The sequence below is a fragment of the Aphis gossypii genome, chromosome 1, assembly GCF_020184175.1.
Source record: "Aphis gossypii isolate Hap1 chromosome 1, ASM2018417v2, whole genome shotgun sequence".
Lineage (NCBI taxonomy): Eukaryota > Metazoa > Arthropoda > Insecta > Hemiptera > Aphididae > Aphis > Aphis gossypii.
The window spans coordinates 88,352,714-88,371,436 of NC_065530.1; the positions used below are offsets into that span (position 1 = coordinate 88,352,714).

At 25.0% G+C, this 18,723-nt stretch overlaps 1 protein-coding gene across 16 annotated transcripts in view; it reads left to right on the forward strand.

Annotated features, from left to right (window-relative positions):
• Positions 1-18,723, forward strand: part of LOC114128466 (uncharacterized) — a 274,228-nt gene that overhangs the window by 219,921 nt on the left and 35,584 nt on the right. For all 16 annotated transcript variants that reach the window (XM_027992968.2, XM_027992967.2, XM_027992966.2 and 13 more), the window contains 2 exons: positions 2,857-2,975; positions 11,609-11,788. In XM_027992968.2, coding sequence (XP_027848769.1) covers positions 2,857-2,975; positions 11,609-11,788 — 299 coding nt within the window. The remainder of the gene's footprint in view (positions 1-2,856; positions 2,976-11,608; positions 11,789-18,723) is intronic.

An 18,723-nucleotide genomic window follows, 5' to 3' on the forward strand; every position in this document is an offset into this window, starting at 1 on the left:
CCAATAAAAATGATGATGATATGTAATACCTACTGTAACGTATAGTTTGAAATAAACATACAAAAAATATGAGAATAAAACGTTAACCTAATATTAAATAGAGTAATTCTTATTACACTTAGTGCTCTTCATATGAAATATACTACGTTTTTGTATGATTTTATGTTCGAGAAAAATAAGATAAACAAGCTTATTCAACTTTTATATTTCATTATTAATTATTATTCATTTTTATTTATTTTATCTCTATAAAGATATGATTTTGAAACCATAACATATATTATTTGTTCTGTAATATACAACCGAATATATTCAAAACTAATTGAATGAATATAAAATATTGTAACAATTTATTAGTTTAATATTTCATATTTATGTTTCTACATTTTGTCATAATTTTTAAATATTTTCTAGTTTAAAATGTTTATGGTTAATATATAATGTAATTTAAAAATTAAAATATGATACTGGATATTTTTTTCAACAATACAAATATTAATATAAAATATTTATAGTATCAATGGTAAAAATAAAGAAAAATATATACTTATATAAATATAAATATTAGAATTTCATGTACTTTAAACTTTTCTTAAATTATAAAGAGTTATAAAGAGTTTGTATAAAATAACCACACTATATGTAATAATAATATACCTGCAATATGATATAAGCATAATATATTTATATTAAAAATAATACGTTGGAATAGTAGTAGTTTCCTTTTGATGGCATAACAACTTGATCACTATTATTTATCAAAATTGTTTTGTCCAGATAATTTAATGGATGTATTTATAATATTTGTTGCCGCAATTTTTCCAAACAATATTTTATACTTACCAATTTATAGTATTGTAATAATCTTTCAAAAAACACTTTATATTAATTTGTAAGTTCAATATTTTATAACGATTATGATTACACATTATTATATATATTTTATATAACTGCAGGTTAAACTATTTATTAGATTTAAGTTATTTAATCCTCTATATAGCATTATAGCGTATCGTATAAAATATCATAATGATAATGGTAGTTATTATTTAGATTATTGCTTTTATTATCGTCAGTATAAAATAATAAGCAATAGTCGTCAGTTATGTTTTTATTATTTAAATTAAATACGTCTCAATCGTATTTAAAAATGTTTCATATAATAATGCAAATTTCAAAATCCCAAAATCTGTCTTAGAATATAAATGCTTTTTGTACCATTATAAGTAGGTGAAACATTTTATTTTCTCAACCTTATGAATTATTTTATTTACCAAGGGTACTTTCAAAGAAAAAAATAGCACGTTTTAAGTTAGATCTGTACTTATTTAATAATAATATTACTAAAAAAAAAGTATAACATTTTGGACTCAATATTTTAATTTTAATTCACTAAGCAATATGTAATTATTCCTTTCTAAATAATTATATTACAAATAAAAATCAATGTTAATTATAAAAATAATATTTTTCGTTAGTAAAAAATCTATATATTGAGAAAAAATATGAGTTCTTTTTTAATTTTGGATTTGGCGATTTTCAACAAATATATGCAACCATTTGTTGCATTACTTCATGATTTCAATGAAACATATTATAGAAAATTAATACTTTTAGTTAATTAAAATTAAATTATTGAATATGTGAATTCTAATAAAAGTCAAGTTTTCTACTGTCCATTAAATCACGCAATAACTTAATGTGATTTGCATTTAATGTATTGTACGTATAAAAATTCCAAACAAAATGATCTTGAATACAAAACTATTGAATATACTGAAATCAATAAGAATACTTTCACTTCTACTACAGATTTCTCTTGTATATATAACCTAATAAAATAGTTCACTTTTAAAAATACACACATTACGGATGGCCAGCTTTTGAGTTTAAGTATATTATTTAAAATAATTACGTCTAAACGGTATCATACCATATTATATACTGTTCACTACGTGGTCACATGAATAATCAAAAGTTTAAATTCCTATATTTCATATAATTGATAATTTAAAAAAGTTTAAACTTTAACTCGAATGAACGTCTAAAGCCGATAAAGATTAAACAATGCTACTTGTCATCGGTATGTAACATGGCTTATGATAAGATTCAATTGTACTACTCAATATAACCTTTTTTAGTTTAAAATGGACGATTAATTAATTGAATGCATTGATAATATTTAAATAGAAAAAATAATACAATTCTCGGTTTGGTCTAATGTGGTGGTGTTGTGTACAAAAATAATGATGATGATGATGATGTGAATAGCAAACGAAAAAAAATAATCACTAGTATTGTCCACTGTCATCAAATGTATTGTCGTATTCGATTATCTAAATACTCGTTCCACTATAATAATATTGTTATTCTAAGGGGTCAATATAAGATCGCATCGCATGTCCTTTGTGGGACGGACAGATTTATAGCGTAAATTATATTATGTATAAACTCACTTCTATGTGGTATTGTTATTTCTACCCTCTGATGATGGTGGTTTACCCATATTATTATTATATATTTATGCACTTCTGTGATGCCCCAAAATGCATTAGTGAAATACTTGTGGTTGTAGTTAAAATAAGGAGCATACTTAAGTGGATGGTATTATGATGATATTATCATAGTATGAATTCACTTCTTGTGACAAAACAAATAAATATTTATATATATATATATATTATATATAGGTATAGCTATACAATGTAATAAAAATAATATATATTTAAATTAATATGATTAATACTTATTAAATATTTTTTTTATAATATACATCAGTTCAACTGTATGCCTATTCACATTTTTCTCGAATAATTATCTAACTATATAATAATATGTGTATATGTGTGTATGTAGGAAAACTGGGCGTGACGGAAATCCACAGTTCTCGGCCAACACGGAAACGGCGCATCAATTCCAGGAGTATACATATAAGAAAATTACGCCGTGCGATTTTTGTTCACAAGTGCTAAGAGGTAAATCTCACTAATTTATGTAACCTTAATTTTTATTTCTATATTATATTATAATGATTTGTCATTTTAAAAACAACAATAGAAACCTTAACTCCGTGTTGTGAATTTAAGTAGTCAGTCTCCGCTTATGATTTACTTCTATACTTCTGCACCTAATCTCCCTATACGAAATAAGTGAAATTAATTTCTATCGTGATGAATGATAATAATTACAATAATAATTTAGGAATGTTACGATACCTACAACACCAGATACCGGATAACCACATCCACAAGACACTTCCTAGGTGAACCTCAATTGCCTATTTGAGACGCCGTGTTACTATCGTTTCGTTAGGTATTAAAATGTGTTACAAGAAATAACGCAATTTTGTAAACGTTATTTTAAAAATTGATTTATTGATAATATAATATCGTTGAGATTTAAGGAGTTATTAGTTGTGTGTTTTTTTCACTAAGCCATCATCAATAATAATATTATGCTATAATACCGTAATCACAAGCAGCTATATTATAACAGTTACATGTAATTTGAAAGATCGTATTTTTATCGTGATGTTTACTTTATAGGTATAATATATATAATTACGTCAAAAAATATTTCATCAAAATACTTTTAAGTTCAATAATATGCTCATCCGTGATTAATCATTATTTAGCATGCCTAGTAAATTTAATACTTTATAATGCATAATACCAAGGGAGTTTTATGCTCGTCCAGTAGATACTTTTTACAGTTAAAATATATTTAAAATATTTGTGTATGGTATAATATTATAATTTTATTTGAAGCATTACAATGTAGTATAATAATAAGATAATAATTTAATATATAATATAATATTATGATATTGAGTACACGTAAAAGTTGTGATATAACCTGCAGAATCGAATTAATTACAAAGCAGGTTAAATAAACGGCGTTTATTTCATAAATGCGTTTTTCATGATATCATACACCACCTCATGAAATTCATTTTCTGTGTATAAAAAACAATTGTATTATGTGTATAATATGATTAATATCTTATTTTTCTGGTTAGATTAACTACGCGAGTTAAAGGTGTGTATTTGTAAAGATCTTCACCGTGTACTCAAAATTATACACACAAAAGTATACGATTAGTCATTGTTATATTGGAATTATTGATGCATATAATAAAATGAACAGTATCATTATAGTATAATTTGTAATACTATCGAAAATAAAATATATTATAAGGACTACGTAAATGGTGAAAATTATATATAGCCAAACATTTTTTGGTACAATAATAAAATAATCATAAACAATTAAAATTTCCAATTTTTAAGTTACAATAGTTTCATACAGGTATAACAGCGATTATGTCATGTTTCGTGCGGATAACCATTTATATCGTCATTTATACCGGTCACCGAAATTTGTGCGTCTAAAGTGCCAGTAGTCATTTTTTTAAATAATTATTGTATCTCAAAAAATAAAAATCATTTCTATCTCAGTACTACAGTAGTTCTACACACCTAATTTATTTTAAATTACAGATTATTTTTTTATTTGTCGATATCTAGTTTGTGAACATGCTTTGAAAAATATTATTCAATAAAATCATTTAATATAATTGAATATAGATTTAATAATTATATTACCCATATCGACTGATCTCTGGCCATTTTGCATTGTAGAGAGTTGCATCATATTTGTAAACTGCAATAGTATCATGAATCTACGTCAAAAGCAATGTATATTGTATATTACAATTCATTCGATGTACGTGGAAAAATAATGTTTTGAATTCAATGTCAAAAAATGTCTCGAGAAAAAAAGCCGTATAAAAGTTTAGAACAAAAATACTTATACAATAATAGGAGTATGTTATATAATATATTCTGATTTCCCTGTTTGTTTTATTATACCAGCTCGTATAAATTACATTTACACACTGTTCCGTCAATACTGTTTTAAAACCAATTTCAAGAATAGTACGTGATTATACTTTTTATACATTATGTGGGAACTTCATTAATTTTTCTCAAAAAAGAAATACTTACAGGAATCTTATGTTCTCGTATCAACGACGTCATATTTTATCAAAACTGTAAAATCATTCATTTTTTAAATCACTTTTTAAAAAATTACGAGAGCGTTGTAAAAGTTGTAATACAACGTAGTAAATAATAATATTTTTATAATATTATTAAATATAATCAAAAAGTCGTATGTTTATGAATGTATCTGTAGACGTATATCGTATAGTATTTAACTCCGTTAGATTTAAAATAAAACCTTTTATGAAAATCGTATCTTCCAATCAATTCAATCTACGCAGAGATTGATATATCAATATAATCACTAGAATTTTTAAATAAAAATAATGTCAAAATATTAATTATTTTATTATTTAATAATTAACAGAAAACCTATTTAGAGCCTCTGAGCAATCTCTAGATCATCAATAAATACTCTGAACACATAAATAATGCGTATTGTAATTTATTATTATAATTTAAAATACTTTATTATTATGAGTTGTCTTTGTTTATACAGCTTATTGTAAATATATTATACGTATATATATAATAGTGGTTTTGGCGTAAATAACGTTATGGCACTATATTTACTTCCGGTATATATATAATATATTATACATTCCATATATTATTCCATTCGATTCACGTATTCGACTTGGTGGCGGCGGCGGCATTGGAAGTCCTAATCGAATCCAATTTGTATATCGCCCTCCACAGTCGTCACAAGACCTGCACTCAGAAGCCCCGAAAATCTAATTTTGTTTACACACTCTTCACTCTTCACCGCATCATCAGGTAACTAAACGAGAAAGTCTAGTGATGTGTGTATGTTCGAGAATAAGAAGAGGGGCGAGAAAAATCCACGTAAAGTATGTTTACTTCACGGCCATGGCTGATTGCGGTAAAAGAATTAAAAACAACATGAGTAAAGTTATATTTATTGTTGTTTAGAAAAATATAATCTTGTCATAATTAACAGCAGTTTACATTACTTTTTCTCATAAAAAAAAAGACGTCTGATCGAATATAACTACTTACATAGTTACATGTTAATCAGTACGAAAAAATGTATGACAATCATTGAGGAAAATACGAATATTTTTTTTCACATTTAGTTATCTTAACTAATTTTTCTCGTCGGTTCAGTTTTTATAAATTATCAAATTGACACTACTACAACAATACGATTTTAAAGAATATTAAAATATACATTATTTTCTTTTTATTGTCTCAGCTTAATATCATTTCATTGATATTATCAGTTGTATTAAATTAAAGTTTAGTATTTGAAACAATATTCTTATTATATAATAATGCCTCGTGATTTATATGAAAATACTATATAACAATATTCCAATCATGACAACCAGTTATAATTTTCATTTGTTTTCACAAATATATTAATTGCTTCTAAGTTACTCATTTTACTCAATATTGCTACGTTTAATCTCTGATCTTTATACATAGTTTCCACTTAACAGTGTTAGGAACTCCTTATATGTAAGCGTTCAAAGACTATTATATGTATAATGTATATTGTATAGATTATATCCATGAGTGGTAGTGTTCATGCTGTCGTCATCAGTGGTATTCTGTAATCTGATTCTATCAAGCCCATATGTTTTGTTCGAAATTCAATATCTTTTTACTCGAATATTGTAAATCAATGCTCTAAATATATATATTTATAATTTTATGGAGAAAAGCTGTTAACGAAAAAAAAAAATTGAATGTACATAACAATATCAAGTTTATGAAAAATATGTCACTCAATACATATTTACATTGCTGTATATTATTATGTAATTTTGTCTTTCCACGCGCTTTATTTATCGTCGACTCTATGCAAAGATGTATGAAACCTACTATAAGCAATTTTACCTGGAGTTAGATTTTGAGCTACGACGACCTGTTTAAGACGGGATTATCCCTTTATCGAGTTCCCACAATAGCCCAGTGGGACGACAACATTTGTCTAGTAACCATATATTGCATATAAATTGGTATCTTTTCTGTTTATATATATATAATAAACATTGAGGACTAATTTTTTTTTTTAAGATGACAAATTTAACCATGATATTAACAGACTAATGAGAATATGTAAAATTTAATCTAAAGTTTGTCTAAGTGATCTTCATCATTATGGCAATGAGGAATCAAAGAGAATCGTATTTAAATTGAAAGATATTAACATGGATATAATAGGCATTTATATTCTAGTTTGATTTTTTATTTACAATACATTTAAATGTAAAGTATTACAAAAAGTGTACATATTTTTATAATATAAGGCATTTGAGTATTTTCCAAGCTTTAAATAATTACGGTGTATATTTAAATATTTGATACTTACCGGTCTCTGTTCATATCACACTATAGTTTTAGTTATGTACCTATAAACTGAATAAATATACCTACTTATGAAGATTTTCGGTTCGATAGAATATGACTATTGACTACTATACTGCAGCTACATGTGGCTCATCCGATGTAATGATAAGGTATAATAAAAAAAAAAATAATAATAATAATAATTTTGTGATTTAAAAAAATTATAAAAAAATTACACACTTATAATCGTTTGTAATACATGTTAAATAATATTTGTATAACGCATACATGCAATTAAATTGAATAATTACCTAACCTTATGAATACAATATATATATATAAATTAAAACAGCTTTTATCCATATTATTATACACATTTCCTAAACTTAAGTTAAGTGGATTGAAAAAAAATTAAATTTTGCAGAATCAGAAATCAATACTCGTGTTATTTATTTTACTTTTTTATTAATTGCATTTGGTCAGGGCCAAAAGACTAGGCTACTAGTAATCTTTTCACAATATTTTAAATATTTTATCAAAATATTAACGGTTTTATTTCTTATCTGTAATCTTTAATTAAGGAGATAAGCTTATATAGTAATATGGTATACAGTTTTTTTTTTATAAGAAAAATGCATTAATGCATTTATAATATTCGTGTTGTAACTTTTTATTATAATATTTTAATATACTATAATAGTATGGTCATGCGTATGTTATTTGATTAAGTATAACAATTTTCATATATTATATAGATTTAATTGATGATAGTATAATGGTTAAATTATAACAGTTTATTAAAATAATCAATTTTGTAAATTAGAACCATTATAATATTTTCGTCTCATTCGTAGAATTTATATCTGTACTAACAAAAAAAATCCGTCAAATAACATTTAAAAAGTTTAATATTGACTAATGACTATTATTCAAGTGCATAAAATAATAACAATATAAAGTAAATTACAAGCATGCTTATTTACAACTTCAATCAATGTAAAGGTTTTTGGTACATTCTACTAAACACCTACATAATCATTTCAAGTAACTTTTATTCAATGTTACATAGAACATAGATATTAAAAACAAGAAAAACAAGAACATATTTATAATGATAACAATTGCCTATTAATTATAAGGTACACGTACACTCATTGCTTAAAACCATATAGAATCCTTTGAGGCGAGTAAAATTCCTATTACTATAATTAATTATGTTACCAAGAATATATGTTTTAAATAATATTTAAACATGTATTGTTTTTGCAAATTAAACTTGAAAATCTAGTTAAAAAAAAAATAAATATTTTTATTATTAAATTTATCAAATCAATAAATTAATACTTCTTCAAAAATTTTATTTTTTGTTCAATTATTAATAATCTTGGTTAATTTTAAAATGTGTATACTTTACATATTTATTTAGAGAACCTTGAAAACGTCCCTTTATTTATAGCAGTTAGTTAAAAATAACAAATCCATCGAGCTGTACAAAATATTCTTTGTAAAATCTATATTTGTGTTATTTATTTAAACACTATAACATTGAAAAAAAATTAAACTTAATTCCAAGGTGTCTCACACTTAATTGCTTGATCACACATTATACCCAAATAATCTCGTACTTATATGACACTCGTAAAAACAAAAACATTATTTTTTATATAGATTATCCGAAAAATCTCGTTTTGTTTCTAGTGTAATGATTTTTATTTACTAAAACATTGACCTGACAGTTTGTTTCAAAATTGTCATACATAAATCATAAATTTAAAATTGCGATACGCAAATAAAAGTAATTCATCTTGTTAATAATTTCTAGCATTTTACACATCTTAAGTATTGAAATTATTGCTGTTTGTAAAAGAATTTAATTTTTAATATCTAAGGGTAACGCATCATAATGTTCTTGTAACGCGACGTTGTCCCATAAATGCCACAGTAGATGTATTATACCTGTGTAATAATATAAATCGCACACAAACAAGTTAACATCGATTTTTAAATATTGAACTCGATTGCGCACGTAATTGGCATGTTGAAAAGAGCACTGGAGTTAATAGTAAATATGCCACCTGTGTACCATATTTTACTACCGACGATTCCGTAGCACGGCGACGGGTAATAATAATTATATCACAGGTAAACAATTTAATAGGCGCTGAAACACTAATAAACCCACCGCCCCCACTGCAATATGCCCCACATTAGGTATATTAGTCGTGTATTAAGTTATGCATAGAATGTTGTACGGCGATTAATACAATTTATAATAACGTATAGACATACACGATATACGTCTTTAGGATGTTATACAGTTATGCGTATATACTAACAACGGTTATAATAACACTTTAAAAAGCACGCACTTCGAAAATTATACATAATACTTAAAACGCGCATACTTTGTAAAGAATGTCGAGCAGTTGAATAGTATAGAATAGTATATAATACTACTATGCGATGGGTAGTGGGTATATTAAGTCCATATAATAATAATTTATAACGCTCGCAAATATTGTACAAAAGTTTTAATAGAAAATGTGTAATATTTTTATCTCGTTGGTAAGATGGTTAGGTAAAAACTTTTAACCAAACTTTTAGTGTGTTACACCTAAAAAAAACGTGTTAGATCGATACATTGTGATAGATTTCCTTTCCCTCGCTGACCAATAATTCTAACAACATTTTTAAAACCTCCTAATCGAACTATTAAATCACAACCATGGAAATATAAATATTTTTTAAATCTTATGAATATGTAATCTCTTTGAACTCGTATCGTTAAAAACACAACTTGACGAATGAATCTTTTCTTCTTATACATGTATTATTATGGAAACCCTCGTTTATATAAAAGGTATTATGTATTTATGTATAGCTCAAAATTTTTTAGATTAACATCATCATAAAATAATTTAAAAATATATTATACTTGGACCGTTTGATTTCCAATCAAATATGACAAAACACGATTTAATATATTATTAAACAAAGTGTATTATATAATTATTTAAAGCGATAATCTTTATTAATTCCATTCGCAATATATATAAGTGGATAATTTGTTTAAATTGTGTAAAAATTACTAAATGTATCGAATAATGAGATCATTATTATGCACGTTGCTCAACATTTAAAACTATAATTTTTCGATAATAGTTTCATACAGATTATTTTTCAAAAAAAAAAAAAAAAAAAATAGGTACTTTTCCCAACGTTATAAATTTCCTGCAATATGGGCCGCATTTGTTCAATTTAAAAATAAAATTAACTTAATTAATTACGATTCAATTTTAAGCAAATAAGATGAATACCAAACAGATAAAGATAATTTTTTACCTTTAACGTTTGATGAAAACTCAAACGTATTAGAGATCAACTTATATTAACATGTGAGTAGGTATAGATATAATAAAGAGATAAATCAAAAAATCATTTTTATAGTAAAATGTTAAATGCTTTTCAATTTTAATTCAGTCCATTTGAAGTTCAAACTGTTTAAAGATATATAGTTGATAAATTAAAATAATTGAAAAATAAGGCTTCACAAAACACGTTACATCAAAAATAGATTTCCATTTAAAAACAACACAAGTATAACACTATGCTTACAAGTATTAAACGATTAAACATTATAAATCTGTATATTAAATAGGTATCTATTATTTATTTTTGTTATTGTTTAGTCTATACATAGTTTTATACTAATTTTATGTTTTTAATAATTCCACATACTATACTTGTGAGCCCTTGTGTGCATTTATGTTAATAAATAAATAAATTATCCCATAAATGTGTGGTTACGCCGAGAAATTAATGTTTCTTTAAATTAGTGAACAGAAGGTATATCGTAAACTAGTATGTCATAGATCACATTATTTAAAGCGGTTTTTTTCTTAACTATTTAGATCGTTTTTCATATTGTTTATGCACAGAGTTAAAATAATGGTTGCGAGTACATTTTGTCTTTTAAATTTTCAGTTAACACATTTAATCTAATACACAGTATTTACTTTTACTCATATTGCCTATATATGTAGTCACATTAAAACAAAATCAACAATTATATATCAACATCTGGTTATTATGATTATACATTTATCTTCCTCTAAATTAATATTAAACAATCGTATATTAAAATAAAATTTTTAAAAAAAATGAAGAATTGTACAACGGTTTCCATATTATAGTAATATTATACCAGTGATATAATACTTGATACCACATTATCACACATTTGTAAACTCTTATTACAAATTTTATTAATGCAATTCGTGATTTCACAGGGCACACCAGGCAAGGTCTTAAGTGTCGGGTGTGTAAAATGAACGTGCACTTGGACTGCCAGGAGAAAGTTACCACCCGGTGTCAGGTGAAGTCACGGCTATTGCGCCGTCAAAAGTCTACGTCTGAAATAGAGACGAAGATGGCAGCGATGAACGTGGCGGGACGCGACGATGACGAAGGTAAGCCATAACATTTATTTTGTACTTACCCATATACATAATAATAATATAATCAATTATACATAATAATTATTGTATGATTATATTATTATAATTATTATCATGAATTTATATTATTAAATTGGCCATGCCTCATATCGAAATAATATTACAGGATGCACGTATAATGATTATACGACACACGTATGTTAATGACTAATACGTATAATGTGAAACTAGAAGATATGCTAATTATATTTAAATTAAATTTATTTAAGTGTACAATCGTCCATTCTTCCAGATTCATACTATATATTAATTAAGTAACAGTCATATATTTTTTTAAATATTATATAAGTCATATATAAGAGAGCTACAGTGAATAATTGTTAAATATTCTCAGTCCTTTTGCTTTCACATTATACTTACATGCGTGTGCGCGTGTAACGCTTATAATGTGTATGCGTCTGTATAATATTATATATACTACGCGTATATATATATTATATATACATAAATATATGTATGTTATATACGTTCAAGAATACTCACCATCGATGTACATATTATTATTATTATTATTATCATTATAACTATAATATATATATATATAATACTATTATACATACACCCCACTCGCGAAACAATAAAGTGTTATTATTTTTATTTTTATTTTTTTCGTTATTATTATTATTATTTAATACTTATTATTACTAAAAAATTCAGCTTTCCAAAGTCGTTGTGTACATACAATTATATGTACATATACGTTTTATACGTAGTAGGGTTGTAAATAACGATGAAATATATATATATTATTCTTACGGACTTTTTATGATTATTTCGTGTTTTTTTTTTTTAAATTATTATTATTTTTTTTTTTTTTTTTTGTTAAAACCCATGCACGCTGTTCGGTTTGATTGATGTGTTTATATATTATTTTTTCTATTTTAAACGTATAATTGTTTATTTCTTTATTTTACATAATATATTATATACAAATACTTATTACCTATCCTGTAAGTATCTATGTTTAATATACAGTTAAAAAACTAAATAAATTTTAATGCTCAACGTATTAATCAAACGTAGGTGCAGGTGTTTACCGTTTACTTAATCTCTATCATCGTTATCATTATATCATATAATTTATATGATTATCATCACAATCGTTGATCATCGTAACAAAAATTAACAAATACCCAAAATATTATAAAAATAATATTAATAAATAAAGTACCTAATCGTGGTTGTATATGTATATAATGTAATATTGCTTTGCATACTAATAAAATTCGAAATGTTTATTTCATAATATTTTAATAATATAATATACACTTATAGTATTAAACCCATAAACGGTTTTTTATGGGGTAGCTTCGTTTGTATACACTATACGGTTTTCAAACAATACACTAGATACAAATATCTATTTCTAGTAGCCACCATTTATAATCTACGAGTATATTATTATCATACACCGTCTTCTATTCTATATTGGTGTCTGACGCCACTTATCAAGTTCATTATGTTAGATGTTGGTGGTAGGTAATATGCAAGTTTTTTTATAAATTTAGTAGTGATGCAAAAGTATTTTTTTCGAAAATTTAATCTCACAACTATTGAATTTTACAATAAATTAACACTAAAAATTTCAAAAATAACTAGATTGATGTTTATTTTCATTCAAAAAAATTTCTAAATCATCATAAAGATAAGTTATACAAAATCTACTTATGTATTATGCATATTCTATTTTTATCACTTTCTCGCTGCGATAAAAATTCAAAACAAGCAATATTATTTTCTAAAAATACAGATTTTTTTTTTAACAACTCATTGCACATTTCACATATTTAAAATTAATATTAATCCAACCGCTATTTAACTTAAACAAAACTTTATTAAAAAACTGGATAAATCATATCCAATTGATAGTCTATTAACTAATAATTATAATATAATTCTTTAATATTTGGTTGGGAATTATAACTATAGGTCGGTAATAATTCTAAGCTGGTGGATGGTTATGATTATGTCAGTTTAAATAATTATTACAGTAGCAGTTTTATTACATAAATTGTTATCATACATAAATACACAATAATACAGATTTGATCTATAGAGATCTCTAAAATTTCAAATTTGCATATCAGATACACGATATTATATAGGTACATATAATTAAAATCTTCTTAGTATTATAGAATGAACAAAAAAGTAATAAAGAGGTCAAATGTGAAAATACACAATACATATCAAATGAGTTTATGATTTTCTTTTTGAGTTCCATATGGTTTTTAATTTTACAATTGAATATTTATTTTATATTCATTCGCATCATTTCAAAATGAATAATATTTTTACTCCATTATTAAAAGTATTACTACGTTCATATTTATTGTATTTGCTTAAATAATTACACAAATATCAACTGTAAATTACTATATTTTAAAGAATATAAATAAATTGAAGTATTTTATATTTCTTCTTAATCGTTTTCTTCTTTTGCTTTTACATTTCGTTCAGATCTTAATCCTCAAATAATCCACGACTGCTGCCGATTTGTCATTTTACAGATGTAGGTAAATTTTATCACAAGTGTTCTCTTTTAGAGCATAAACGCTCTAATGTTTGTATTGCACCGCAATGCAGTTCGTATTGTTTCTTCTTCTTCCATTTTTTAGAACGGTTTTGTTAAGTACAACTCCAGTTTTTAGATGGTTTAATTCCTTCCATATCGCCCATTTTCAGTCCTTTCATTGAGACAGATCTTATTTTATTTTCTCTCATGGTATTTTGTATTTTTTTTTTTCGTCAGTCGATTCATTCCTTTATTGTTAAGTCCTTTATTGATCGGATCGTGGTAAGGAAACTTTTCCTAGATTTAAGTCACGATATGTTCAAGTTCTTTAGCGTGCGTGGTCGTTAAGTTATTTATGTCTTTCTATCACTGATGTTATCTCTCTCCTAATATCTGGTAGAGTTAATCCCAAAAGTACTTTTATTTCCTCAATCGGTGTTGATTTAAGGCAACCCAAAATTATCCTACATGTCTCTTTAAAGCTATATTCACCTTTTTTGCATAACATTATTTAATTCATATGGGAGTTGTTTAGTATGGTTTATTTATTTATTTATTTGGTATTAAACGAGCAAAGATGCAAGGCCCTGTTACAGTAAGAACTGTAACAAAACTAATTATTTTAAGTAATAAACACTAATTAATCAGCAGGTATAAAACACTAAATTTCTAATAGTGTTGATTGATCTTTGATGTATATTATGTTAAATAGCAAAGATTCTAATACATTACGTTGTGCTAGTCGATTTGTTTTTAATCCTTCAACTCCTCTTATTCTTTAAACCTCTTCAAAATAACGTCTATTTCTTATAATTTTAGTAATAAATGGTGCTAGATCGTAATTATCGTGTTATCTAATACATATTTTTTGAAAATAATTACTGTAATTAATTGTATCATAAGCCAAAATTATCTGTCTACTGCATTATTTATTCTGTTAATTATTGATCGTTTTAGAAAGTTGTACGTAAGATATAGGAGAGAGATTTCATGGCCAGTTTTTGTCTCTGTGAGTTTTTTACTATGTTTTATTAATTCTATTACTCAATTTTTTCTCCATAGTTTGAGTTATTTTAAAGAATTTTTTACAGTTGTTATTGTACATTTCTAATAGGTGTCTTTTATTTTGTCATCCAAAATAATTATCTACTCGGTTCTGATTTTATTTAGGAATGTTACCTTTTTTTCTTTCATCTGTGTTAGTACCACAACTCATAAGGAGCTCTTCAAGAAAACGGAGTATATAGTATATCAGCTTCATCAGTTGATTTTCTAACTATTTTAAGCTTAACTTAATTATTATCAGATTATTTTACATCTTATAGATGTATATTATGTTGGTAAAAAATATTATTTGGCGTAACACGTTCTGCATTTTTTTTTGGGTCATTTTCCAAAATTCTTATCATTCTCCACATAATTTTAAGCTATTTTTAATCGTATTTATTTTTCTTATTTGTGATCTCCATTTTTTTTTTTGTCGTACTTTTAATATTTTTTACACCAATGATTTTCTAGTGGTGACTTAAAGTTCATTATTAAATTTTATGATGTTATCTTCTAGTAGTTTCTTGTTTTTCGTCCTCATTTTTGAGATATTGTTCCTTCTCCATCCTCTTAATATATTTTATTTTGATATGACGTTTTTCACTAGATTTATGAATTGGCCCTTGTTTTCGGGTATCGGGATAATTTTATTTATCTCGATGTCCAATTGTAACTTAAACTTATCTCATTTGACGTTTTTAAAGTTATAGCGTTTTGTCATTGCTACGTTTTCTGGTCGTATAATAGAAATCATCTGACATGTTATTGCTCTATGGCTCTATGTTGGGAATTTGGTATTGGTACTTCAACTTTCTTTGTTTACTAACTGTTTAATAGTTTAATAAACTCACTAATATAATTCCTGGGTTATACCATTTTCTTCAACCATCACTGTTAAACGCAATGAGGGATTTTTATCGTACACCAATTTTAGGTCGTTTGCTTCTGTTCATTTCTCTTATTTCTTCTCAATTTTCTTTAATTTCTTTATAACCTAAGAATCTGTTATAACAACCAAAATCTCCGATTACAATTTTTATTTTTTAGTTTTTGAAATTTGTATGCTTCGTAAATTCAAATAGGATATTAATTATTAGGAGGTTAGTATACCAATGTGATCAGTGATCATTGATCATATAATTTGTAAGAATTTCTGTGCATTGGTTTCTGTGTAGCTTGTTGAAGGGATCTTCAGATTATCTCCTAAAATATCTTGCTCTTGTATTTCTTATGTTATTTTCCTTCATTACACTTTTCTTCGAAAGGATGTTTTTATCTCAGAATATCTCTTGGATACATATACATATATATAATTTCGTATACATTTTTGGTATATTTCTTGTAAGATATCGCTTTTAGCATTTGAGAATACTTAAGTTTATTTGAAGTCGTTTGAAAGCTGGCCCGTTAAAGGATCGTTTTGAATTTTTTTTTTGCGTAGTTGACATAGCCACGGAAGTTAAAACTATAACTTTAGAATCATCCAATGGTGATAATATTAGTTAATCACAATAATATCGTCGGGAACGACGCGTACAAGCTCTTACCCCGCGCATTTAATATTAAACAACTATAACAAATAAATACATTTAAATATATGAGTTTTTGAAATAAATAATAACAATTTAATGTATATTGTACCTATGTGGAATTTGGTTTTTCTAGAGTAAATCGACGTACATTATAATTACTGTCATATGATATATTTTACTGATTACCATTATATTAAACAATAACATAAATAAAAATGACATAGTATATTACCTAGAAAAATGAAAATTGATAAAATGAAAAAGATAATTTAGAAATTAATAGTTTGGCATGAATACGAGCATACCTATTACAAATTTAAATAAAAAAAAAATTCATTTTAATGGAGTTTTAAAGTTCAATAAATCACAATTAGGTTATCGATTGTTTTACCTATCGTAGTAATATAACATAGAAAGAATTTGAGCATACCATATTATTCAACTAACATAATTCATGTGATTCGAAAACGATAAATGCATAATTCAATTACTCCTTAAACAAAGTATCTACAATGTTAGAATCTAAACAAATCAAGAATAGAGAGAGAAATAATTACTGTGTTAATTATACACCTATTGACGTGCGTTTAATTATACAAATATGAATTCGTATGTAATTTATATTTTACACTCCTTGCACTATTATATTAATTTCATTTTCCGCCTATTTAATAAATTCTGAATAGATAAACATATTATAATTTGTTAACCTAAGACGTTTATTGAAATTCCTTACGTTCATAAATATTCGAATTCCTAGAAAATGAGATTTTGCTGCCAAACTTCTTGGAAATAAAAACAAAATAATATTATGGATAGATGGATATATTGTAGATATTATACCTGTTTGTTTTCAAGTGCATACGTGTTTGTAACGATGGATTAATTTTATTTTCTTAAATCAAATTTCGAATATTAAAAATACATAACTACGTAAAAAACGATTTAAAGTTAAAACATCATACTATAAAATAATATCGATAAATAGTTATGAATATATACTTCGTAAAATCTAAAAAAATTTCTTTCATTTTTATGTACTTTATGTATAGTAATAAATACCTACAATTATACTATTTTAAATTTAAAAATAGCATAGATAAAAATATTTGTTTTTTAGAAAATAATAAAATAAATATGCTAATAGTTTCCACAAATATTGTTGTATTTATTTTAGTTATTTATTTAAGAATAGATCGAGAGGTTTGGTCAAACAATTTTTAAAAAATCACTTAATTTATAATCATTATAAAAATACGTCTTATAAATATAGATAACAATAGATTTCTTAAAACAACTTATAAGTTATACTTATCCAATCACTATTCAGTGAATATTTTTATTTTCATAGATGCAATTAAATTATAGATAGATCATATTCATCATCTTCAATATTTTATAATTATCATTCTCGTGTAGGTATATATCTGAATACTTTTGAATATACCAACAATTTTCAAATCACTTAATGATATAAAACAATATAGTGTTTATAATTATTAATGACTGAGTATAAATAATAGATACATCGTTTAAAATATTATTATTTTTAAATACTTACCTATATTTGTAATTATTGTTCGATGTTAATAACTTTTTATGTATAACGATGATTGAGGCATTAAATCATAAATTTAACTTTAAAAGCAACATTATTAGGGTAATATTGATATGTTAGGTGTATGGTTAAATTAGAAATTATTTTACTAATTTATTAGTTTTGAATAAAAAAAAATGTATGGTATAAAATACCGTAGAAAAAATAACATAGATACAGTTTTAATAAAAAATAC